General features: G+C 46.2%; 2 protein-coding genes across 4 annotated transcripts in view; one reads left to right on the forward strand and one right to left on the reverse strand.

The window, feature by feature from the left end:
- The first annotated feature begins 718 nt into the window (after positions 1–718).
- Positions 719–1681, forward strand: LOC121592077 (ARL14 effector protein). The gene has a single exon (XM_041913347.1). The coding sequence runs from the start codon at positions 952–954 to the stop codon at positions 1543–1545; it is 594 nt and encodes a 197-aa protein (XP_041769281.1). The 5' UTR covers positions 719–951; the 3' UTR covers positions 1546–1681.
- Positions 1682–2080: 399 nt separating this feature from the next.
- The window catches only part of LOC121592075 (diacylglycerol kinase 1), an 83672-nt gene continuing 60466 nt past the window's right edge, over positions 2081–25286 (reverse strand). For 2 of the 3 annotated variants that reach the window (XM_041913346.1, XM_041913345.1), the window contains exons 8-19: positions 24533–24655; positions 20322–20446; positions 19854–19962; positions 16011–16139; positions 15660–15871; positions 14767–14907; positions 13560–14057; positions 12783–13469; positions 7377–7532; positions 7068–7284; positions 6813–6994; positions 2081–6742 (exon numbers count right to left, since the gene is read on the reverse strand). In XM_041913346.1, coding sequence (XP_041769280.1) covers positions 6653–6742; positions 6813–6994; positions 7068–7284; positions 7377–7532; positions 12783–13469; positions 13560–14057; positions 14767–14907; positions 15660–15871; positions 16011–16139; positions 19854–19962; positions 20322–20446; positions 24533–24655 — 2669 coding nt within the window. In that variant the 3' untranslated portion in view covers positions 2081–6652. The remainder of the gene's footprint in view (positions 6743–6812; positions 6995–7067; positions 7285–7376; positions 7533–12782; positions 13470–13559; positions 14058–14766; positions 14908–15659; positions 15872–16010; positions 16140–19853; positions 19963–20321; positions 20447–24532; positions 24656–25286) is intronic. The other variant, XR_006004635.1, reaches the window with a different exon arrangement.

Consider the following 25286-nt stretch of genomic DNA (forward strand, 5'->3'; position numbering starts at 1 on the left):
GATTTGACACATCAATTGTAAATTGCCAAATAATTTCCCTTTTGATCGAATGTTAAAAACTATTTCAAAAGGTTTAAAACTGTTATATTCAGTCAGAATTATATCAAATAATTCATAAAGTAACCAAAATCACCCCCTACTTGCAAAATTACACGAAAATTAGTGATATTTTAGCTGGAAATCACGAGATTCGACTTACGCGGAAATTCGAGATACGCGGTATTTTGCGGCCGTTTTCGGTCCCCATTAACCGTGTATCTCGGGGACCGCCTGTACACGTGCTTTTCCGATACGGAATGAGAGCTACATTTAACAGTTTATGATAATTACTACCTGAAATTGAAATCTAAATTTAAATATTTTTTCATACATGCGTTCCCATGAAGAATTTGTTTACATTGCATTCACATAGTCGTAAAGAAATACCTTTCGAAACTTTCCGAGTTTCATAGTTCATTTCACTATGAATTTAAATGGCAGTAAAAAAGTGGCAGTTTAAGTGGCAGTGCTATAAAAATCCACATCTCTACACAGCTTTCTGTGCTGTGTGCGTTAAGGTGTTTTAAAATAACAAGGTGAAGTTGTTCAGAGCAAAGTGACATTTTTCGACTTGACATAGCTGTTGTGGGGGCTCCGGTATAAAAATCGGAGAGGGCTGGTGCGGTGTAATGAAATTTGTATACAGAGATTGACAGATGTCTCCCACAATGTCGCCCAGCAAAAGCGATAAAAATCAACCTTCTAAATTCATACACCTTGGTGTACGTGAAGGGTGGACTGATAAAACAAGAGTAAGGCAGCACGACGGACAAAAATTGTTTTACGGGTTTTTGCGAAGCGTTGACAGCACCGAACAAAATCCCAAACATCACAACAAACCTTCAGATTGTAAACAAAGTATCGGGCGCACCGTTGTTCGCTACTCCTGCTTCGCAGCACCATCTGGCCGCGATGGATGATATCGAAAGCATTTCGGACTCCTCGGACGATAACGATAACGTCGATCGGTCGGATTTCACCGAAACACTCGAAGAATGCGCACAGAAAAGCGCCAACAGTAGTAACGCCGTATCGTCCACTGCCGGCGAAGCACAGCCGGACACGGTACCAAACACGGCACGCAGAAGAAGCATCGTGAACCGCAACGACAATGGCAGCGAAAACAACAGTGACGGCAACGAAACGAATGGCACCAGGAAGGGCCGCTCGAAGCGCAACCAGCGGAACCGGCTGTTTGATGAAAACTCCAAATTCCTGGCCGACTTCGATCCGGTCACGTCGCAGCGGGAAAAGCGCAAGCTGGCGCGCAACATACGCGCGGCGTCGAAAAAGCTCGGCCTGTACGACGACAAGGGTGTGCTGCGCAGCAACGGCGTCGACATGTGCGACTGTCTCGAGCTGAGCTGCCCCGGGTGCCACATGCCCTGCCCGGACTGTGGCAGTGGCAAGTGCGGGAAGGTGTGCCGCAAGAACCGGAAATGGATGTACGACGAGATCACGATGGACGCGAAGGATGTGGTGAAAGTGAATCCGTACAGAAAGTAATCGTGCGCGCTGTGTCATTCTCGCTCGTGTGTAGCCTTAATGATCTTTTATTTCCATCTTTCGTATGTTCCATATTTCGTATAGTTGTACATTAAGTAATAAACGTTACACTAAACGGGCTGTTCTCTCGACATTATGTCCTCATTGCCGTCTTTTCCTATAATCTGCTCCTTTCCTTTTGTGACCAGGAGTGCTTGGCTACGTATAAAGTATACAGACAGACAAACACAGACATACACATCTGGGCTTTGAATACTGAGTAGTAGGTAGTAGGAGCTGTTCTGTAGAGTAGTAGATAAGCCACCATCTTTGCCCTTCCATTATACGATCACAATTTACAAATGTTGTTTTTTTTGTTTTAGTATTTTATTTCAATTTATGTACATCGATAAACAATAATCTATCGCTAGCATTTATTTTGTCAAACAAACGAGCAAGCGGACAGCTGGCAGATATCGTTAAGCTACTACTGCTACTGCCTTTTACTGCGACTACTACTACCGCACGAGCACGTGCACGAATCTTTGGTTTTTTCCTCTGTTGCGTATTACTTTACAACGGCACAGCAAATGTACAGCAGCACGAACGATCGTTGGTATGCATTACGGAGTAGCGTTAAGCGTGAACTAGGTACAAAGGAGGACAGCGTGTGGCAGACACGAAATGCAACACTCAATGAACGATGGGCTAGGTTAGGACTAGGCGCACATAGGTACATAGGCTAGGTAGAGGGGCACGGTAACCAGTTAAAACAGTTCGATTAAGGATGTGCCCTAGATACAGAACTAGATAAGGTACGGCAAATAGTGCGTGTAAAGAAGTAAGGGTTTTCTTCTGTGTGTTGCCCCTGTTTCGGCACTTTGGTTGTAAAAGTACAACGGAAAGAAGGAATGCCGTCCTTCATATAGGCATTGCTAGTGTTTGCTCCTGGCTTACGCGCACCACATACGAACAGGGCGGGTCAGTTAAATCCGGACAGTTGGTTCATTGATTTAGCTACATGGCTGTGTGTGTGTGAGTGTGTGAATGACACAATGAATATGATTACAAATATTGGCCATCTTTAGAGTACATCATAATAGAGTATATATTGAAGGATGAGTCCAGGACCATACAGTACCATGTTGTCTCACAAATACATGCATCATAAAATACATCCACAGTAAAACAATGTGTGTGCTCTATCAGTAAGGGTGTGTCTTTGTGCTATTTTTTCTTGGTATGCGTTTGTATGTATGTATGAATGTATGTGTGATTTTTTGTGTTAGTACAAACGTTAGTGTGCTGCTTGCGAGCTATTACCGACACACGCCGTCGTCGTCGTCGTAGCACGTGTTTTCTCGCTTTGTTTGGTTTAAACTCTTACTAGTGCCCCGTTTGGTCCGAATGTTTGTGTTTTCTTTGCAGGCATAAGTACCATTAATTACAAGTCTTTTTTTTTTGTTCTTCTAACATGTTCGACTATTCGACTCCTTCCGTTAGCAGTAATGGTTATTTATAATTGAAATTCCTGTACTGTTGCATTTTTACAGCAGCGCAAAACTGAAGATGTACGATGTACGGTAATAAATAGAACATATCCTCTTTCTATCTTGCTTACTAACTAATGTAAAGCTTTCACTTAATATTTTTGTTTAAAAAATACTTTCAAATCACTGATAGAAACGATAAATAGTGTTGCAAAATTAATTGAATATAAACACGCACCTTAATTCGGAAGATATTTTCGAAACTTATCGTATATAAATAGTATAGCATATAGATTTAACTTACGATTGCTACTTATAGGAAACGATTACGAATAGGATTAACGGTATGTTTGTAATTATCCTACAAACACACACACACACACACACTCTCTCTCTCTCTCTCTCTCTCTCTCTCTCTCTCTCTCTCTCTGTACACATTATTATTACTTTTACTCTCTTTCCTTAGAAACTATGGTCAGATCCGTACTTAAGTTAACACAAACTGGCGATAGTTTTTTTTAAATATCCTCTCTATACAGCCGACACCGGCAGCACCGGTCATCAAATTCTCTTCGCTTTGGTTCGTGTTTCTCATTACTAACTGTAGTATTGTATAAAAACAGCTTTAGGCCTCAAACTACTCTGCTCGCCCCGGACCATCCCGCCAATGCTGGCCAATCCGTAGGGGAAGGTGTGTGCGTATGTGTTTGTGTGTCTGTTTGTGTGGGTAGTCACGAGCGCAACATACCAACCATGTCACCACCTTCCCGGGGGTATGGCACAGATGTGGCGTCTGGCCGTTGGGTCATTTGTTTAAAAGTATGTTGCGTCTGGGAACAGGGCGGTTCGTGGAGCGTAACCAGCCGGCCAGCACCAACCGAAGAATTAAGGTTCCGTAATTGTTGTCTAGCTTATCGGCAGACGCGCGCCATTGACTAGTATGAAACATGTACATAATTCTGAGTTTCTTCTTGGCTATCTAAACATTTGACTTTACGTCTTCTCTACCATCTGGTTGATGTCTACAAGAGTTTTTAGTATTTCTAATTCGTTTTTATTTTATTTTTTTACTTGCACTACGGCATTCGATAGAATCTAACCTCCTGCTCTATTAGCTATTTGCAATCATCTTCTTAAGCTACTTTAGAATTTGAGTGGTTTATTATCATTATATATCGTTACACATATCATTCGTACTATCGCGCGTGGTAATCGGCTTTTATACGGCTTAAGCCTACTTTCTTATCCTCACTCTCCCTATGCCAGAAGTGTGCCTACCACAGTGTGTCTGTGTTCAATGGCCTGCCTTCTCCGCTACGCAATTAAATTGTTCTCGGGGGCAACGCCGTTTCTCCGCTATGACTATGTGTTTCCACCTGTGTTTTGATTAATCGTTTAATCGTAGTTTCCTTTGTTAACTGCTACTGTGGTGTTTGTTTTGTTTTTTCTCTCTTTTAAAGAAGTAAAAACAAAAAATGAAAACGTTTCTAACTAAATTGAAGATGCAGCGCATGTTTTAATGTTTGTGCGCTGATGTTTGCGGCGAATGCGATGCGAATCTTGAACTAAACTGCATGTTGTACGCTTGTTTAAGTTTCACTGGGTTTTTTTGTTATATTTCACCCTTAAAATTTACACCTATTCATACATACACGCCATATAAATACACAAAACACGATGGCAGAGTATTGCGGTGCGGTACATGAGATTCTTTACACGCGCGAGCACACACACACACACAGGCCTTATTTGAAACGGTTCCGTTAATGTAGTCGTTAGCTTATGAATGCAATTGCAAACAATATCATACAACTTGAAGGTTAAGCTTACCCGATAGTTTCATACATTTTCTATATACAAACCTTTCCCTTGTGCTTTAGTTTTGTTTTGTGGAGTCGCTTTTACTTTTTTAAAGTGAGATTAAACGAGTCTGTTTCTCACTACCGTAGTCCATCATTTTCGATTAGTATGTGCACTTGCTAGTAATTAATTAAAAACGTATATCCAATAGGTTAGAGCTCTAACTTCCTTTACACAGTTTACTTAGACGTTTCATTAGAAATACTTTATCCTGGATGAACCGGAATAGATGGAATTAGTCAGCAAGAGTTCGCCAACAGAAATAATAAAAACCAAGAGAACCGATCAAGCTGCCAATTTTAAGAGCATTCTTCATGCATTCATGCACAGCATTCATTGTGCGAGACAGATGTTGGGTATGTACAGGAGGTATTACTAAAAAATGGTAACGACTTTTCCTTCCTGTCCAAAGATATGTATACGGTGTTGGTCGAAGAGAGATAGAGAGGTAATATATGCTGTATTATGAAGCGAGAAAAAGATTTCCTCCTACGTTGCGCGTACTCCTGCGTGTAACTCCATCCATTCCACCGAGCTCAATCCCACAGGACCGTAAAAGATTCCCTCTGTATTTAAAGCACATGAACCAGTCACATAGCGCAGCGCGGTCGAACATTACTTTCTGTCGCATTTAGTTTAGTTTTTTTTTTTTTAGTTTCTGTGTGTGTAATTGTTTGTACGATAAGCGTACACCACGATATAGTTTCGGGTGCGCCCTCATGTATCGGTATATGTATATGCTATAATATGAGTAAATATAATTGTAGTTGTTAGGTATATTATAGTAAAGGGGTTGTGTATATTCTCAACTAATACTTTGACTTGGACAAACACAGTACCACAGATCCACTTGATTCCATCGATGAGATTAGGAGCGTAAACTGGTTTGCTCACGAGATGATACCATGCGCGTGCAATATAACAGCTAAGATGCTCGTGTGTGTGTAAGTGTATGTGTGTTCAACATTCCAAGTGAAGGTGAACTGTACGGCTACACGATGAACGATGATAACGTATAACAGTTGGAAGGCTATCACACTATGAGTAACAACAGCTTCGAGTTCGTTTGACGAACAAGAGTAAAACATATAAAGGGCCACAGCGATACATACGGGTACACATCGTTTACCACAGGCGCTTAGATGCTAAAAGTTATGGTAATAGTAAGGGTTGAAACAGATCATAGCTCCAGCGCAGCATCTCCACTAGACTGGTAAGGATCTGGGGCTGCACCGCCAAGCATTGTGTGCGTAATGAGCTGTGTGTAGAGAGCGGTGTAGAAATGAGATGGAGATGATACGAACGGCAGCTTCCAATGAGCGACACCTCTTTTTGATTACCTCAGACCTCTTCCAGGCGGGTCGTGAACCATGCACCTCCTCCGGGGGATAATGTTTTGATTAGTTCCTCAACATTTTTGTACTAGATATTGGTCGCGGATAGTATGTGTTGTGTTTGGAGGGTTTTGTAAACGATAATGAGCTCGAAAAGATCCTAGCTCGGTCGCCGCGTGAATGATTTGACGGTATTATTTAAAAAAAAAATCATGACGAACCAGGCGCACCCACCGCGATACGTACTGGGCTGGATCAACACACCGGGTGTTGTGGTTCACTAGATTAAAGCTATCAGTTTTCATACTGTCCCCGTTGACGAATGTGCAGGCTGCTGGCGACAGTTGGCTGCCCAGAGTTGCAAACGGTAAGGGACGTGCTCCGTTGAACCCGCGCTCACTAGGCCTCAATCGGTACGGCGTCGCTGTTTGCCCTTCTCGTGAGTCATCTCTTCAGGAAGCTAAAGAAGCCGCTACCCTTCTCCGACCGGGGCGCCATCAGCATTGGCACTTGATTTTTGTGAGTGAGTTTAATCTGCCAAAAGAACGTCAAAACATAGAAGCGTTAGAGTTGATGTGGAGGCTTCGCGCTTTGCTACACTCACCGTACAAGGGCCCTGCATCCAGGGCTCACCGTCGATCTGCATCGGAAAGGTTTTCTTTGTGGTCATTATTACCTCGCTGCACTGGGCCAGCCGGCGGCCGGACGCGCGCAGCCCGGTCCGCACCTGGCCCATGTGCAGGCAGTTCTCCAGCCCGATCACCTCTATCTTGCTATCTCCAATATCTGTGCGCGAATGGAAAAAAAGAACGAGAATTAGTAAAGAACCGGACAGCAGGAAAGTCATCCCACAACCAACCTTGTATGGCGATGGACAGATCGACCGAGTTGAAGCTGTTCGCTGACAGCTCTTTGTCGGAGTTTTTAAGCTTCTTGCGGAACGGGCCCTTGCGCATCCGCTTCTGGGACAGATGTTCGCCCCACAGATTGGAGCCACCGTGCGTGTAGGGGATGTTCAGCAACGCTATGCCCTGCAGCTGTGGACCGTTGGCCAACTCAAGCGAAACACCGTCGCACTGGAGATGGGTGGAGAGAGAGAGAGATGGAAACAAAATCAGATGAAAATGAATGGCGGCAGACATTCTCAGCAAACACCACACGCGCTTACCACAATCTCCAGGTACTCGTGCAGGTTCTTGCAGGAGGCGGCGAACGTTTCCGACGTGGCGTACTCAAAGTACCACAGCTTGTTCTTCATGCGGCTGTTGAATTTGTGCGGATTTTTCTCCCGCTCCAGGTGAAACTTTACGCAGATGGCAGCATCCTGGTGCGTGTGGCGTCGTGCGTGGAGAAGAAAACCAAAAATGATTGTGTTGAAGCGAAAAATGGCTCTTTTGATTGCGTGATAATACATTTACACCCCGTAATAAGTGCTTCCCTTTTATGGGAGCAGTTATCGGCAGCAGTTTCTTGCACATGCAAGATGGAAAGTCGTCACGCGATCGGGATAACATTGAATGGCTGCAGCAAACAGCAGAGCATTCGACGGATCGGATTTCATTGTTTTCGTGATCGCCCTTCATTTAAAGTCTTCCATAATCTGGCCCTAGGATCTTTGCAGCACAAGCCCGTAATTAGCCGTCGTCTTGTGCGTGTAACTGTAGCGAATGGGGACAGCATCGGGACCGATCCGATTTGCCGGCGAGATAATTAGCTGATAGCAATATATCCCCCTGTTATACAATCCGATTCGTCCCGTGCCATCCCAAGGCAACGTGCCGTCGTCCTTCCGACGAGTCGAATCGAATTCATTTAGCTCCGGTTAATCCAACCCACCGACCAGGGCCGGGTCGACCAAAAGTGAACTGGTTTTTAATCGTGAAATTAATGAAATTACATTTCACGTCCTTTCCGGCGGCTCGGAGCTCGGTTCGGGTGTCCGGGGAACGACAATGCCGAGAAAGGAGACTAAGATGAAGGAGAAGGAAAAGGATACCTGAAGACAAAAAAGGAAAAAAAAACCACTTTGCTACGGGAACGGTCCTACTAAATCCCTTTTTTTAATTTACCATCTCGCTGCCGATACTCTACTCGTGCCTGGTCGGTCCAGCAATTGCCTAGCGATCCCCGTGATTGCGTGTCCTTGCCCAACAAACACGGCCAATTGGTTGCGGTGCTATAAATAAACCTGGTTGTAGTTACCGCGAACTCCTGGTAGAAGCTGTCCCGAGGGTTTACGTGCGAAAGGTAGCGTGCGGCAAGCAACCGGCGTAGAACGGGATGGACAATTTCAAATCATTTCAAGCTTCACTGGTAACGATTTACCAAGAAATAGGCAAACGAAAGGGCAAAAAACAGTGAAGCGAGCGATAGGGCCGCGCGTGGCTTAAGACATTTAACAGATTTTTATCGTCTCCCCCTCAAGACGCTACCACTTCGCTAGTGGGCACGAAGGGGGTCGTAGGGTAATTACCGTACCGGAACCAGTGAAGTATGCGGAAGCTTGAATTTTCCTACTGGGCAGCATATTTTTGCCGAGTGTCGGGAGTAGTTAATTTGCTGGCTCTAGTTGCCCAAGGTAGTTGCGTGTGTTTGGCACAGTTCCAGAGGTTTTTTTCTCCTCCTATGTCCCTAACCAATGATCATGCCACTGATAATGCTTAGCCGCCAAGGTTGGCGGGGATACAGACAAAAGTTTCTATTGCTTCTATTGAAGGGGAGAGGCGGAGACGCGAGAAGGAAATATGGGGGGGGGATTTTAAACCAAAACCACCCACACTAGCCTGGAGCAGTGGTCGTATCCGGTTGTAATCCAAGCGAAGGACTTGGATGGGAATGTGGTTTTGTTTGTATGCTAATTTCTTCGCCATATCGCCGTACCATCATTGCCAAGTTCTCTCTCTCTCTCTTTCTCTTTGCAGTCAAACCCTGACGAATGGCTCACATAGAAGGGGGTAATAGATATCGGTAGTGGATTACTGAAATGTGTGGCATACCAAAAAAGAGCCTCCAAGCGCACGGAAGCATAGAACGGAATGAGAAATGGCATAGAACCAGAAGTTATTTATGCCATCAAATGTAGAATGTGCGCGCACAACATCCACACAAATTAACTGCCGCAGTCCAAAGTTTCGGTCGCTTATGCAACTTTGATTGGGCCCAGGGCCTTGAAGCGCCCGGTGTGGGTGCGTTGGAGCCACGGGTTAAACTAGGAGGGAATAAAAATTATTCTTTGAAGTTGCTACGAACTCGCGTTGGAACCGCGTGCTGTAGTAAAGTTCGTTGCCTGCCATGCCATATTGACTGCCCGTAGCCCGTTGCTAACCTGCGACCTGCTGAGGCCGGCGAAATTGGTGCCCCAATCCCCCCTTTCATTTGAAGCACTGCCTGGGGCTGCCGTTATTTATGACCGCACGGTTGAACACTTTTTTCGGGGGGGAGGTGGAATATATTTTAATAATCCTTTTGCAGCGTTGCAAAATTCCAAAAAAGGCGCGTGTGGGGTGTCGGTTTTTTTTAGTTGGTGCCACTCTAGCACTCGCGCTGCTGGCGGAAGCAATAAATTGTGGCTCATGGTGGTCGTGGTTGAGAAAACCGCGGTCAAATAATATAAGCATTATCGGGTGTGTGGTGGTGCTGGGACAAATTGTTTCTGCTGCTGCTGCTGTTGCCTCCGGAAGAGAGCAACAGTTTTAAATGAAGAGGAAATGGGGTAGGGCAATACAAGCCCAAAAAGGGGGAGGTTTTAGGTGGTGAGCTTAGTTGGTGTCTAGGGTAGCTAAAATGGGTATATTGCTCGAAGGCATGAACACCCAGGGCAAGCTTTGCGTGTGTTGCTGCTATGCTGCCGATAAAAGGGGAAGGAAATCGTATGACGAATAAATCCTCACCGTATATGTGTTTTAATGAAGTTTTAAAAAGACAGGCAAATATATATAAATATCTTGATTTCATTTTCTTCTCCTTCTGGTTTGAGAAAAGCTACCATAGATGTGCGAAAAGCTGGTCTCAAAAAGCTGTCGTTTATTGGATTTGCTGTCTTATGACAAGGAATGTCTTAGTTATAATAAATTTGGTCATTGCATAAAAGTTTTTTGCGCGCACGAGGTAGTTCAGTGGCAAACACGAGCCTTGAACCTATAACAGCTACGTTCTTAGGTTGTACGAGTTGACAACTGTTACACATAACCGATTCTTGAAGTAGCCGCTTACAAACTTACTGTTTCATGTGCAAAATGTGTAAGAAAATTATCCTTTAAAGTACGATCAAATTTCGTGGCGGTGGATCTGAACGCTTGCGGTTTCTGGGTAGAGATTAACTTGTATTTCAATTAAAAAAAAGAAATACTGAATATAAAAAAAACGTGTTTTCCACTATGAACGAGGACACAAAGCACCTAGTAAATTGTGGCAAAATGAACCAGTCTGCAAACCGACTAGAATGAGCTTTACTCATCGATTCCTTGAATTTCATTAACTTCTGGTAAAATTGCAGGAAATGCTTCAAGTATTTAATTGATCTAAAACTGCCAACTTAGGTCCATATTTTATGTAAATCTATAGTATGGTGCGTTTTGCCCCTTTGTGTTTGTTTATTCTGTCGCTTTGTTGAGGTGCGTTTTGTCCTAATCAGATCCAAAACATTCTAAAATTGTTTTTTTTCGAAAATGACAAAAAGTTTTGGTTTTAACAGACTACTACATTGAACCTTAAAGAACCAACATGATTGATTATATCAACTGTTTGAAAATTTAATTGCAAATTAATCAATTTTACTTACGGGGTGCATATTATACCAATAACCCCTACATTCTTTTGAAAAAAGATCTACAATCGATCAAATAGTACTACGCGTGACACGACGAAAAGTCACCTCAGGGGCAAACGCTAGAACTTCCATCTGTTAGGTAAATGTTAGTGGAGCATGCAATGTTTCTATTGCCATTTTCCAAAGCGTTTCCGAAACAGAACATTCTAACATTGAAGTCGTACAACGTGTTTACAACGCGTTAACTTTACCTTAACATCATCATAAGCAAAGCGCGTTTTGAATTTCTCATCCAAAAGAAAAGAACAGCGGCGCGTTGTAAACGAGTTTAAATCAATAGAGCCTCAGCTAAAGAGCCCACGTTCCGTTTGTACTTTGAATAAAAACAGTCACACACACACTAAATAAACAAGCCAGTTGGCATTCCTTTGTGCCCGAGGAGAGTGTCGTGCGGGAGCGTTGCAGCAGCAACAGCAGCAACCGTGGTGGTACCGCCTTTGACGGTTCCCATCATACAATATGCAACATAATTCTCACCATAAAGCATTCCGCCTTGATCCGGGGTGGCACACCTACCTCGGGGGCGAGACAGTGCGCTCGCACGGCGAATGGGAACACACACACACACATACACACCAAATAAACATACTTCAAACATGTAAAGCACTGCCTTCCTTTTTCTTCTGCACTCGATTTTAGAGCAGCGCGCTACGTTTGGTGGATGTGCATGCTGCTAAGCTTATTGAATACTCCACAAAACACAGCACAAGGACACAGACACACACACACAATATATGGCACTATGCCTTACGGCACCGAATCCCGACAACAGCTGCATCCGGTAGTTTGAATAATTAAGAAACCTTTACTCAACAAACCGACCACTTGAGGGTGAATGTAGAGCGCGAGAGCGTGCGGAGGGTGCTAATGTTACGGAGACTTAAACGAGATCTGGGCTTTAAAGTGAGAGGCACAAGTTGGTACACGGACTATACACACCGCACTAATTACTGTTTAATTTCTGCAACGTTCGCGATAAAACACTTCCGCTTTCGCTGCCACCGCATAAGCACAGGCACGGTGTGGTCCAGAACTGGGTCAACCGGAAAACGGAAGTGTAACTGTTATCGGAGCACTTTTCATAAGCTGGGAAAAGCGACAGAAAGTAAAACAACGCAACATCGTACAGTATACAGCCTAAAAGTTTTTGCGGCACAAAAAAAAAAACGACAACAACCAGGCTCGCCCTTTTTTCCCCCCTGGAAAAAACGCCCCGACTTTAATACCGCTGGACAAATTAGCCAGCTCGATAATGGAGGCTTGGGAGCCAAAGCGAGCTGTGTTTCCATCCAGTTGCAACGGGGCCAGTGTTCAACGAGCATCGTTAAAGCGTAAATAAAAGTTCAACAGCAATTCGCACTCGTTAGCGTAAATCTCGACCAGGGAGAGAAAGAGCGACCGAGTGCCGTGACGTTGCAAGGCAAAATTTTCAACAAATGCGTGCTGCGTATATACCGCACACCATTTTTGTTCCTTTTTTCCGAGTCCTTTCAGCAGCACACACCGCCGCCCGAAGGTTGCGATCGTAGCCGTAAGTGATTCCCAGTAAATTTTTCCCGTTCCGTCCGGTTTTCCATCGCACACAGGACTTCAAAAGGACAGCATTGACATTGGCCGCAATGTGCTTAGACGCCGTGACGACGTATTCCGTATAGATAATGGGCGCGGTGCTGTGGCGGTTTTATTTCTCGTCCATTTCCCCTCTCCATTTTCACCACCCTCATCCATCCTCCTCGTCATACTTACCACACCGACGGAAAAGTAGTTATTGACAATGTTGTACGGCACGGTGAATTCCGATCCGACCTGCGGTTTTATCAACTTTGGTAGGTCGATAATTTTCTTCTCCGGTCTCGGTTTGTCCGTGGCGTTGCCGTTGCTGTGATGGTGTTGCTGCTGCTGCTGCTGGTGCTGATAGGAACTGTTCACGGTATCGTCCTCGGCACGTTGCGCTGCATCATCGTCGTTCGCACACGGGCCGTTATCGACCGGCGGCGCGCTACCATTAGTGCCGGTGTTAGCCGCCACGTCGTCGTCGTCGTCGACACCGGCGATCGACGACACTAGCGTCGTCGCACCGCCATTGGTCAGGGGCGGGTCCACCGCGCCTCTATTGGCATTCTCGGCAATGAAACCTTTCATTACGGTGGGTCCTACGGCACCGCCCGCGAACGGTGTGGTCGGTGTCGGTGGGGGCGTAGCGGTCGTAGCGGCGACCCTCGCCGTGGCGGCAGCGTCCGGTCCGATGGCGAACCCATTATTGTCACTCACTGCGGCACGTTGCGTCGTACCGTTGGCGGTGGGCGGTAACGGTACGTCGGTCGCTCGGTTTGTACTATTTTCCTCCTCGTCGTACGCTTGGATCACAGATTTTTCCGCAATTATGCGATGCGAAAGCTCTATTACCTTCTGCACGTTCTCGGACAGTGTTACCTGTGAGTAAGGGGCGGGAAATCGCATAAAAAACGGTAAATAGATAGAGGCCTCGGTGCTCGGCCAGACCCACACACACTACCCACTTACCTTGTGGCCGGGCATGGTGGTGGCGGTTGGTGTTTCCTCCGCCGCCAGCGGGTTGTTCTTGACCTCGATGCTCCACCGGTCCAGCATCACGACCGAGGCCCGGTTGATCTTGTCCAGTATTTTCGGAATGCTTTCGCCCTCGTAGCCGCCGCCCCAGCGCAGACAGCGGGCCAAATCGTTCCCGGTGCCGAGCGGGATCACACCGATCGATGGTTGCGTCTGCAGCACGATGCTGTCCATCGCTTCCAGCACCCAGCCGACCGTGCCGTCGCCGCCACAGCAGATCACCTTGAAGTTCGGCACGTCCTTGAACATGGTGAGGCCCTCGAGCGGGCCGCCCTTCGACAGGTCGTACACCTGGCGCGGGTTGAGCAGGTATTGGAACTTGCGCAGGATCCGGTCGCCCTGCCGGCCGCCACTCTTCGGGTTGATAAATACGAGCAGCGGGCACCAGCTCGGGTCGCTGGTAATTTGAAAGTGTATTGTCGATGGTACGCTCTGGAAAAGGGAACGATGCCAACGATCGGGGAGAGAGGGCAATGAGGATTAAAAATAATAAAAACAGACCGATTGTCGTATAGCAGTAAAGCCAGTGGCTTTGAATATCCATTAAAAATCCACAGAATCAAGGAGCTTGATTGTTTTTCGAGCAGGTTTTAATTATTTAACGGTCCTTTACCGATATAAATTACATCCTTTTGAGGTGAGTGAATGGATTTGCGAGAGCAAACAAAATGAAACTGTAAACGATGCTACAGATCGAATCAAAACACCGTAACTAATTGAAAAAACTCAATCTTCTCTTGAAACCGGTTTCACGCTATACATTGAATTTGAATTAATGCTTTCCACACGCACACACACACACACACACACGCCCACACGCAGATTCAATAAATTAATGGCAAACAATCCATCAGCAACACCGGAAGCAGACAAACGCTCCGCCATGAAGTGATTACCAATATCGTTCGATTTATTTTTATTTCTTTCTTTCTGCCCGCCGTTTGTATGGCGCGATCCATGGGGTTTTGTTTTTATACTTTCTCCCGTTTAATTTTACCGTCGCGTCGTTTGCGTTTCAGCCCTTTTTTTGTCATGCGTCTACATGTCATACACCAACCCAAGTGTGGCGACGGTCGTCCGGGCGTGTTGGTCCGTGTTGACGGGCACGAGATAAATGAGTTTTGCAGCCAGGCGGACTTACCTTTCCCTTGTTGGTGGTAAAATTGATCGATTTCTGCCGATCGAGCACGGCCGGACAGATGGCGGTCGGTGGCAGGACGAGGTTGGCAAACTCCCCGAGCGTACATTCCGCCTTCACCAGCGTGGCGCACTTGTTGTGGAGCTGTGCAAGTGATACAAACGGAATTACATTAACGGTTGAGCGCTACACGGTTGGTTACGGTTAAGAGAGTGGGAAAACGGGAAAACTCGTCTCTCGGTTCTGCTGGAACACTATTATGCTCTTTTCATTCGTTTCTATGCATTGCAAGCAAAATGAACACACACGAACTGTGGTAGGGCATCATTGAACCGTGGACTCTGTATTTATTGTCATTTGAATGCTCGGTAGCTTCTGTATGTTTTTACCAAGAACCAACAGAAATAAAGATATCACTGCTGAATGAGTACTATAGATAAAATGTCCGAATGTATCTAGTGAAGTCTAGGGCGATATTCAATAATGAATGTGATAAATTAAATTCGATGTAAACGTCAACTAAATTATATAATTATGACATAATGTAATAGGTTTTATAAAATAATAAATGTGTTACAAATTTACGAAATAAAATGTACAACCACATAACTCATAAAAGTATTCCCATCTGTACCACGTGCACTACCAGGCGTCTCCATCAATGCTGACGACGAGTTAATTGCCTGACAATTTCAATCCGTGTACAATCAGTTCCGAAAAAAACAGAATAAGATTTCATTAAACACATGTAAATCAAGGCACCTTGTGCGAACGGGGTGCCGGCAACATGAAAAGAGCGTGTAAATCCAGGCTCGACCGAACCCCAGAGGTTCCACCGACTTGCGACAAGACGCATTCCATCCGCTACCAGCGCTCGGGAATGTTGCTACACTCACCATCATGCGACACCAGCGGCAGGTCAGCCCGGTAATTCCATTGTACGCTTTGATTCGCTTGCGGCATTTCGAGCAGCGCCCGTAACAGTTCCCCTCGACCCAGTGGTGCTGGAACGTGGCGGTGGCCTTCGACTTTTTCGACTTCACGTAGGTGGCGATGCAGGACGCCGGTGCCCGCTGGACGCAACGCTCATGCACGGTGTACTTGCAGACTGTTGGCAACATGTACCAGTGGTGAAGAAGAGACAACAACAAAACATATGCAAAAATATGATAAAAGATTAGTTTGACTTTCAAATGTCGGCAGAAATGTGTAGTAGCGAAGAAGTGGATTGGCGGTAGGATACTTACGCACACAGCAGAGACCCTTCTTGCCCAGCCCGACGAGCATGTTGAGGCACATATTACAGTAGGCAGGTTTGCTGAAATGTTTTAACCGCCACACATGATATCCATCCTCCTTGAGCGTGTTGTCGACGCCTGGTACGCGGAACAGAATGGAAATGGAAACAGGGGGGAAAAAAGGAAAAGTTAAATTGATCGCACGTAACGCTCTCGTGCAAAAGGATTTATGTGTCCGGCGAGATTCCGTGCAGTTTGTCGTGAGCCATCAATTACCGGGAATTAGCCATCGGAAAAGCGTCCGGAGGGAGTTCCACGAACTACGACTACGCGTGTGTGTATGTGTGTGCATCTCCCCTGATGTTCCATAGTGCGTGGGTATGCGATTGGATACTGTCCTGATGTTTCACCGTTTCGACAAAAACTGTTCTCTACACCACACAGTGCGCTTCGCATCAAGCTAATCCACGTCCCGGCCATGCCCGCAAGGCGTAAAACATATCAGGGCGGAGGGGTAAAAAATGCCATCGGTATTATCGGGTACCGTGTAAGATTGATGCCAGTTGGAAATAAGGCTCCGGGCGAACGCGAGGAATACTAATGACCAGCGCTAGCCTGGAGGGACCATTCCATTTCTCGCGCGCGTTAGACAGATGCACAAACAATCCCTCACTGGTGGGAAAAGGAAAAGAGAAGATTTCGTGGGAAATAGGTGCGATGTCCGTTGCCTATTCCGTAACATGCACAATGGCTGTCAGTTACGACCGATGCAACGCATTGCGGGAAGGCTTCAAGGCATTCGTGGCTCATACGTGCAACGTGGTGCAGCATGGGAAAATGGTCCCTGCCATGATGGATTCAGTGGAATTCTAATTTAGCTTCAACCATTAGGCTTTTGTTCCATATGGCGCTTCTCGTATGCACTGGCGGCGGCGATGATGCTGCACGGGTAATTACTGGGCAGTGTTTTGAACGATGAAGCTTTGATCTTCGAGGAACTGCCTACTGTAATTGCTGTAATTGAGGTAATAATAACGAATGTACTCTGAAACGCTCATCAAGTTGGGCTAAAACGCTAGATCTACCGTTGTAGTTACTCCAAACAGATGCTATGTATTTCGAACTATAAAAGCCACAAATCTGTTCATTTTTCCCGTTCATAGAATGTCGTCATTTTTGGCTCTCTTTTTAATTCCCAATAATTGATGTTTGGCAGTTTCACATTTCCCTATGCTAACAGCACGCTCCAAACCATCCATTTACCGCTCACAGCTCAATCAGCATCTTATCAATCTTGTTTGACGAAGTGTCCGCAATAAATGTCATCCATAACAATCAACATCGTTCAAATCTCACGCTCCACCCAAATGGACTGGTCGAATTTGATGGTGACGCTCGAAACGCTTGTTTACGTGACCGGCATCGACGACGAATCGGAATCGGAAACGGGATTGACCGAAACCACTCAATCGGCTTTCGAATTCGACCCGCAAGGCCAGCGCAAAATAACTCGTATAGTATAATATTAATTTCAATATCAGTCCTCTGACCGTGTCCCCTGATGATCTCCCCCCCCCCCCCCCTACAACTCAATCGCATGGATTGTGTCCGATAAGCGTACCACAAGGCACAAAAATAGATTCACATCCGTCTCTGTCACTGGGTGAATCGAGTGGGTGGCTTAGTAGTTACCGGCACTTCGTCGCATGATGGATGCGTTTCAGTGCTCAGTCCGCCTCTCCCACCAGGCACAGGGTTTGGTGAATGTTCATTGACCCGATTTTTCACTGGAACTGGAACTACTTTTCTCCACTCTTTTGTGCCGGGATGTTTACGGATGCGTCTCCGACGATGCTTCGAGAGCAAACCCCCGGCCACACTTCACTGTCCTTTTATGCTTCGATCGTATCGATTTACACACTCCCAAACCCGTCGATGCCACTGCTGCCATCGCCCAGCGCCGCCGGCAATGCTACAATCGTATTAATCGAGTTCAAAAGCTCATTGTGCAAAAGTGGCAAAGAGCATTCTGTGTTCCTCTTCCCTTAAAGCGCGGGTTTCAGGTGACGGACGAACACCCTGTGTGTGCTGGATAAGATGACAGTGTGTTTGCTTTTCGCGTGCTGATTGATGACGTTCCGTGGTCGAGGGTGAAGCAACTGTTAGCTTAGCGGTCTGCCGACTGCATTACAGCACCATTTGGGGGGCGAGTGGGCATTGCAGCGGGAGGCGCAATGGGAGTGGCGTTTAAGCATTAGCGGTTAGGTCGGTTGAACGAATTGATCCCCTGGGTCGGTGAGAAGCTCAGCTCAGCGGCGCAAGTGTGTTCGAGCACTTCACGTCGTCGACTTTTATCAGCAAAAAACGACTTTATCCTGCTGTTGCGGAGGAGTTGTTGAGGTCCTGTCGATGCGGATGCGTAGTGGATTAGTCTCCAGAGGTTCTGACAAAGTCCTCCCAAACCCCCCACCCCTCCTGCCCGGGCCGTTGGGAAACCCCCTGCTGGTTGCCAGCGTTCCGTCCACGTGTACTTGTGCACGTACACGGGAAAGCTCTCGGTATCGGTGTGCAACCGTCGGTGTGTGCATTGGTGGGAAATGTTGCAATTAAGTTAAGTGTAGATTAGTATCCGTCTGGTCACACGCGTTCAACACAGCCAAGTCACTCTCTCTCTCACTCACCTACACACTTCCTTTCACTTGGTGGACGGTGGTGGCCTGGATAATTGATTGAATTATCCTCACTCAAGGGTACGGATTTACTTCACACACACACACATACAGGCACACATCGCCAGGAGCGCTAGGTGAACTCATCCTAAGGCTACAAGTGCATCGTTAAAGTTGATGCTTCCACCGTTTGGCACACATTATCAGCAGGCCCCGTCTCTTAATTGGATCGGTCCCCAGGGGGGGTTTTTGCTGATAAATGCGTCACTTATCGACACATCCTCGTATCATCAGTTCCCATATCGTCGTCCGGACTGGTTTGGCTCCCCCAGTCCCATATCGAGGTCCGGAGCAGCAAAAAAGAAAACGGGTGGAATGATGTTTTTTTTTAAGAATTAATGACTCAATTCCTCCCAAACGAGGTGTGCTGATTTTTCCACGGCAAAATTGCTATCCTCACCGGGAAGCTTTCTGAAGGCAGCCTTTTAATCATCTTAATTGCTTCGCATCATAAACAGCTTACATTTCCAGATAGTTTTGTGCGCGGTGCGGCTTCTAAGAACGGCTTGTAAAATGTTAATGCCACTCATGGATGGAGAGCAGCACGAAAGCGGCGGCACCAGACAAATCAAGACGCCCGATTCCGCCAAATCTCCACAGAGCGAGGGGTGCAAAGATGTAGCAAAACATCATCCAAGAACAAGTTGGAGAATGGGAAATGGGAAAAGCCCCCCCCCCCCCCCTTGCACCTTTTGCCACTACTGCGTCTTGCACATCATTCAGCTCCTGGCGCTCGCATAATCTGCCCGCGGTGGTGAAAGCATAACAATTTTAATTGGACACCCGGTTCCGGAAAAACCCGGTTGGCCTGAGAGATTCGCATTCGCCTCATTTGCCGGCCGATTTGCGCATTAGGCTTCCGTACCCCCGTCCCGTGCCGAAAAGGAAACCGAAACCGATCCCGATGCCGATTGTCCCCAGCGGAACGGTTGTTTGCGCTATAGAGGATGTTTTATAACACACACACACACACTTGAGCACACAAACACATACATACTTTTCCCCCACCGTTGCTTGTTGTGTGCCTTTCAGTTTGTTCGCGTGCTTTTCGCGGAAAAATCTTGCCTTTTGTGAAGTGTTCCGGGAAGTGCAGTGATATGGGCGCGCACAATATTGGGCTTACCGAGAAGTACTAGCAGCGGGATCGTTGTCAGGCCACCGCGCTGCCATTCCTCGAGCGAAACGCACCCATCGCCGTCGTAGTCGATCTCGGTCATCATGTCCTGGAGGATCTGTGGTATTTGGTGTTTTTTATGGGAATTTGTTTTATTTTTTCGTTCGGGCCCGAGTTGAAAGCAGCATCCGGGGCGACACACAAAAGAGAAAGAAAGAAATGGAGTCAGTAAACAGTAGCAATCGTCGAAGTTGTGCAGCGGGAAAGTTGGAAAAGAAAAACAGGCGCATACAATTGCTGTTCTATTTATGAAACATCGTTAGGCAGGACCCGGTCAGCCTTAGCCTGGCAGCGGCTAGGACCCCAGTGCGCGGATTGATGCGGCAAATGCCACGTGCACCACGAACGGTCAACATGCGCGTGCGGACGGTACGTGCCACGGACAGAACGGAGCGTTCGATTTGTGTCGATACTTACCGGCCGTAGCTCGGACACGTCCCAGCCGAGGTATTCCGCGACCGACATCATCTGATTGACGATTGCATCCGTTTCGGTCGTATCGAGGACTCCGTTTCCGTCGGTGTCGTACAGCCGGAACATGACTGTTGGAGAGAGAGAGAGAGAGAAGGAAGAAAACAGTGTGAGGTAAGTGCGGGTGCAAATGCAAACGATTGCACAGAGTGGAGGGAACCAAAGGCGATTCCAATGGTCGTGAGCAAAGATTAAAAGAAGGAAACGTTTCTTAGCTTAGGTCGCCTGTTCTGAAGTGAAGCGTGTGCTTCTAGTTTAAAAAGACTTAAGGTTCTTAAAGTAAACCCAACCAATTGAGTGATGAAAAGCTTTTAGTTGTTGAGGGAAACAGTTTTTATAGCAAGTTAACAAACAATAGATGTTTGTGCTGTTTAAAGCTCCCACCCACGACTTACGACTAAAAGTATCTAGTTGCTTATTATGAACAAAACTGAGTCCTTTTTAAACACTATTTGCATTTTAAAGTCTTTAATAATCCAATTCAAACCCTAAAAAAACGAATAAAAAACTTTCTATCTAATTAAAAACAATAGAAAACAATCAAATATCTCTTCTCTTATCATTACTGCGGTGGAACACTTGGAAATCCAATGGTTTCTTTGTCTCAAAGCGCGTCCAACCTCCCCAGTGGAGCCTCTAGAGGATGGTTTTTGAGAAATTGAAACCATTTTGGAAATAACTTATCTACCCTAATGCGGCTCATTTTTCTTAAAAGCTTCGCCAACCTCCCGCCAGCATTCCTTATTGCACCCCATATCCGACACAATTTGCACGACCAGCAAAAGAGCACAGCGGCAGGCCAAAGCATCAAAACGCCCGCAAGCTCGCCGGCAAATCGGCGCACAAATCGTATCCCGAGTTGACCCTCCGGCTCTCGGAGGAGGGACTGCGGATGGTTTCATTACTACTGCTCCCCATACCGCCCACAGCAAATCAAAGCCAGCGGTGTGGGTGTGGATCACAGTGGCAAAACACAAAAAACAAAAAACAAAAAAGGAACAACCTCACTCGGTAAAAATACTTTGCTTTGCTGCTTTCGAGCGCCGATGCTGGACTTTCTTGTTGGTGGTGGGTTCGTACGTCTATTTCTCAGGCAGCACACACATGATGGTTGCCATTTGATATGAATCGGAAATATGCCTATAAATAAATATTATGAGAAAGGCTTGGGGCACCTACCAGTTTGCCGCACGAACCGTTCGAAACAGGATACGTTAAAGGGTTTTCCGCTTTCCGCCTTTGTCCGAGAGAGAGAGAGAGAGAAAAACCGGAACCGTCTTATATGATGTTCGGATGATGGTGGTGATTTCCTGTGACCAAGAGGGAGGAAGCCTACCCGGCCTACCTTCCCGCAGCAGTTACCACGTAACACGGTTACGGTTTATCGGTAAGTCAATGGCATTTATCCTTCATACAGGAGACGTCGTATTAGACGCTTAGGAGAGCGTTCAAATGGAAAATTGATCGACCATGAGAGGCCTACTGGCCCGGCCCGAGAAGGAGAGGAAGGCGACGAAACCATTTGTCCCACCTTTGCACGGACTGCTCTCTGTTCCTGCTGCACTTGATTGAGGCATGCGTGTGTGTGTGGGATAAAGGCAAAAGCGATCATAAAACGTATCGGCTAAATTTAGTGCTGCCGTCGGAGTTCGATCGTTGGCATAAAAGCTCCGTGAGGATGGTGCCGGAGGAGCGCTTGGGCAAACGTTGGAAAGATGACGATAATGACGTCCTTACGTCGGTTGGAAGACACGGAAGGAAGGACGGAAAGGAAGATGCTTTGACGTCTTCTCGTTTGATACCGTGCGTATCGGCCCATGTCTCCCGAATGAAACATTGGCTGATTAATCCGGAGCACCGTAGCGGTGCCTGATGCGTACACAAACTGCCATTTTATTTCGAGCTATGTTTGCTTTTGGAGCAGGAGAGTCAACAAAAATAAAAAAAGTGTCCGAAAATTTTTCCGGCATCAAGCAGAAGGTAGTCGCTGGCGAGACAGGAACGGCGAAGAGAACAACTCAATGTGTGTTTTAATCGTTCTATCGTCTCGGGCACTTTGATGCTTTTTATGCGGAAAACGACAATTATGGGTGTAGAGGTACACTTGAGGACATTGTTCACTAACATCCAATAAGTGAAGATTCAATAGGGTACTGTTACGGATATGGTTTAGCAATGCCAAAGACCAAAGAGCAAGTACATCCATTAGATTAGGCAGAAGAAAATGTCTTTGTTTGCAGTCTACTTGCTCCTACTGCTGCGACTGCTAGTACTGATCGATAAATGTTCATTGAAAATTGTACAACCATACATTATGCATGCATGTAGCTGGCACTAATTACTAGACATGATAGACGCAAACCACATTCATTCTATACTGCAAAGTTACTCCTTCTGGGACTTAACGAACACTGTGGAACCTAACAAAGATAGAACATAGATAGCACATAAAAAACGGCCAGTGGCTTTGATTGTTTGGCCATTGGTAGTGTAACCGTAGACTCTAACCAATTTCCTACACGTCCGGGGATGATGGTTGGAGGGTAATGAATTATTTGTGGAACAATGTCAATAAAAGTTGTGCCAAGGTACGATCAAGTTATTCTGTCCGTAGTGTCACAAAACTCTGGGAAGAATCCTCTCATCCTTCCCAAGTTCTGGCCTTCTTCGGTCGCACCCACACACATGCCCTTACTTATCGTCAGTTACTGCGTAACCATCAGCCCCTTCTACTCTTACCGTCGTGCCCGAGCTTCAAAAAGAAAATTCAAAAACAAGTGACGTAAAACGTATTCAAAGAAAGTAGCGGACGACATCCGTTATGGGAGCCGGACAACTTTTCGGGCGTACATGTTTGCAGCGCAGTGTTGCGTACGCATAAATAAACCATTTCTAAGCCATGTGGAGCCATTTTCGTTACTGCATCGGTCAGGAAGCGCAATGGCAAAGGCCGCGTCGGAATGAGTGAGCGATGCTTGGGTTGGTTCGTTCAAACTGTACCGTACTGCACTGGATAAAGGCGGACAAGTGGCGCACGATGATGATTGCCTTTTGTATGATAATGGAGTCCTCTACAGAGCCAAGGGTGTGTGTGTTTCTGGATGTGTTCACTTGCGCTTCGGCGTATCAAAAGGATTACCAAAGTATCACACCCGTTTTGTGGGCTGCTGCTGCTACTACTGCTACCAGGAGATGCTATTTATTTTCCCATGATCCTCTCTGCCAGCGAGCGCTCGCGAAAATCTGAGTGGATTGCAGCCGAAAAGAACTTTGCGACCCTTTTGGTGTGCCCTTTTCCTTCCTTTGTTTTTAGCGCAGAATGGGAGTTTTGTACTTCTTCATTCTTCTTTGTGATTTGGAAAGCACAGTTAAGCGGCGAGTTTGTAAGTTTGCAGCTGCTATTTTCAGGTTTTGGCAAATGCAGCACCAACAAAACCCAAAAAAAACACGGATGACATTTAAGTTTCATCGTTTTCTTTGCAGTTTCTCGCAGTTTTGTGTAGGACAGCTGGAAGCACTAACTAACTTTGTAGCTTCACTGTCAGCTACGTCGCGAGTGCTCCCTAGGAGCTAGTCAAATTAGAGTGTTGGTGAAAATTTTGGAAGCGAAACTTTTTGTTAGCGATATTATCTAACAAAATTTTAGCTTGGGAGTTCCAATTTTTTGTGTGTGCTAGATTTTTTCATTTTAATGAGAGCCGTTTCATATGGTTTTGACAGTTTTGCGCGGGCACAAACATTGGGAACGTCAAACGGACGCTCTCAAGACTTTAATTACTTTTTCGGCAAGTTCATGACTATTTTGAAATGAATTAGCTTCTAGGTATCGTTTGTAACTTCTAGGTTGTTACGTTCAATCCCTAACTCTGTAGTCGAAAGCAAGTGTTAATTAGTGTTTCGAGCGGTGAAGGGAGAATTCCTGGAAAAAGTTGGTACTGCTGGCGTTTTCGTGGAATATGTACGTTACTGATTAAACTGAGCTCAACCGTACACCGGAGCAAATACAAATTACGATCACAAGTACCTTTCAAATACATCTGCTAGACATAGTAACCGTCAACATTGGATTGGAGATGACATTTAGGTCAACAAAGTAGGGAAATGAGAACTTTCGCGAAAGCGTAGTGACTCCAAATTACATCGACCAGCATACTTACACTCGAGCTTGTCCTCGGGTCGGCCAGCCTCCAGCAGCGACAGATAGCAGACGACGTCCTTGAGCGGTACCTTCAGCAGTAGCGGATCCAAAAATGATTGCTTTCTAGGAATCAGTCGCACATCTGCAATGAAACGGTGGAAATCAGGGGAAGGGAATGAAACACTCTTCAAACACGCGCACCGATTGCGGGAACTGTTTCCCACTGACCGAAAGCGAGCACGAAGCGGACCGAGACTATTTCGCGCGTAAAATCGGGAGCGCCATAAAACGCCTGTACAAGATAAATTCGTACCACCAGCACGTCATCTTCACGTCACGTGCGCTTTGGTGTTTCCGTGTTGACCGTTTCGCGGAAAATCGAGAATCCGACAACACTCGCCCGGGGTGACGGGCTAAATTTGTTTCCATGCAGACGTGCTTCCGCCCTGCTGAGGCTGTGGTGCGGCAAGACGCACAATGAAAGTGATCAGGTAGCATACGTCGGTATGTCGTGCGGACCTGTCGGATAAGCTGAAGCTTAGCATTTGCGCTGCTTTTCCCCCGGTCATGTACGGGAAAAGCTAAAAGCTATCGAAACAGAATCGTCACGCTGAAAGCACATGCAACAGGTAGCTAGGGTTCTTCGTTCTTCGGTACGTTGACGGCGAGATTAAATGTTAAAATACCGAGAGCTGCCAAAAACCATCCCTTCTCTGGTTGAAGATTGACAGATGTTTTGGCATACTTTCTATGTGACTGGTTTTTACAAGCAA

Source organism: Anopheles merus, chromosome 2L (assembly GCF_017562075.2).
Source record: "Anopheles merus strain MAF chromosome 2L, AmerM5.1, whole genome shotgun sequence".
In the NCBI taxonomy this organism is placed as follows: Eukaryota; Metazoa; Arthropoda; class Insecta; order Diptera; family Culicidae; genus Anopheles; species Anopheles merus.

Excerpts from the sequence above, each read along its gene's own strand:
- LOC121592077 (XM_041913347.1), top strand. The coding sequence starts at position 952 with ATGGATGATATCGAAAGCATTTCGGACTCCTCGGACGATAACGATAAC.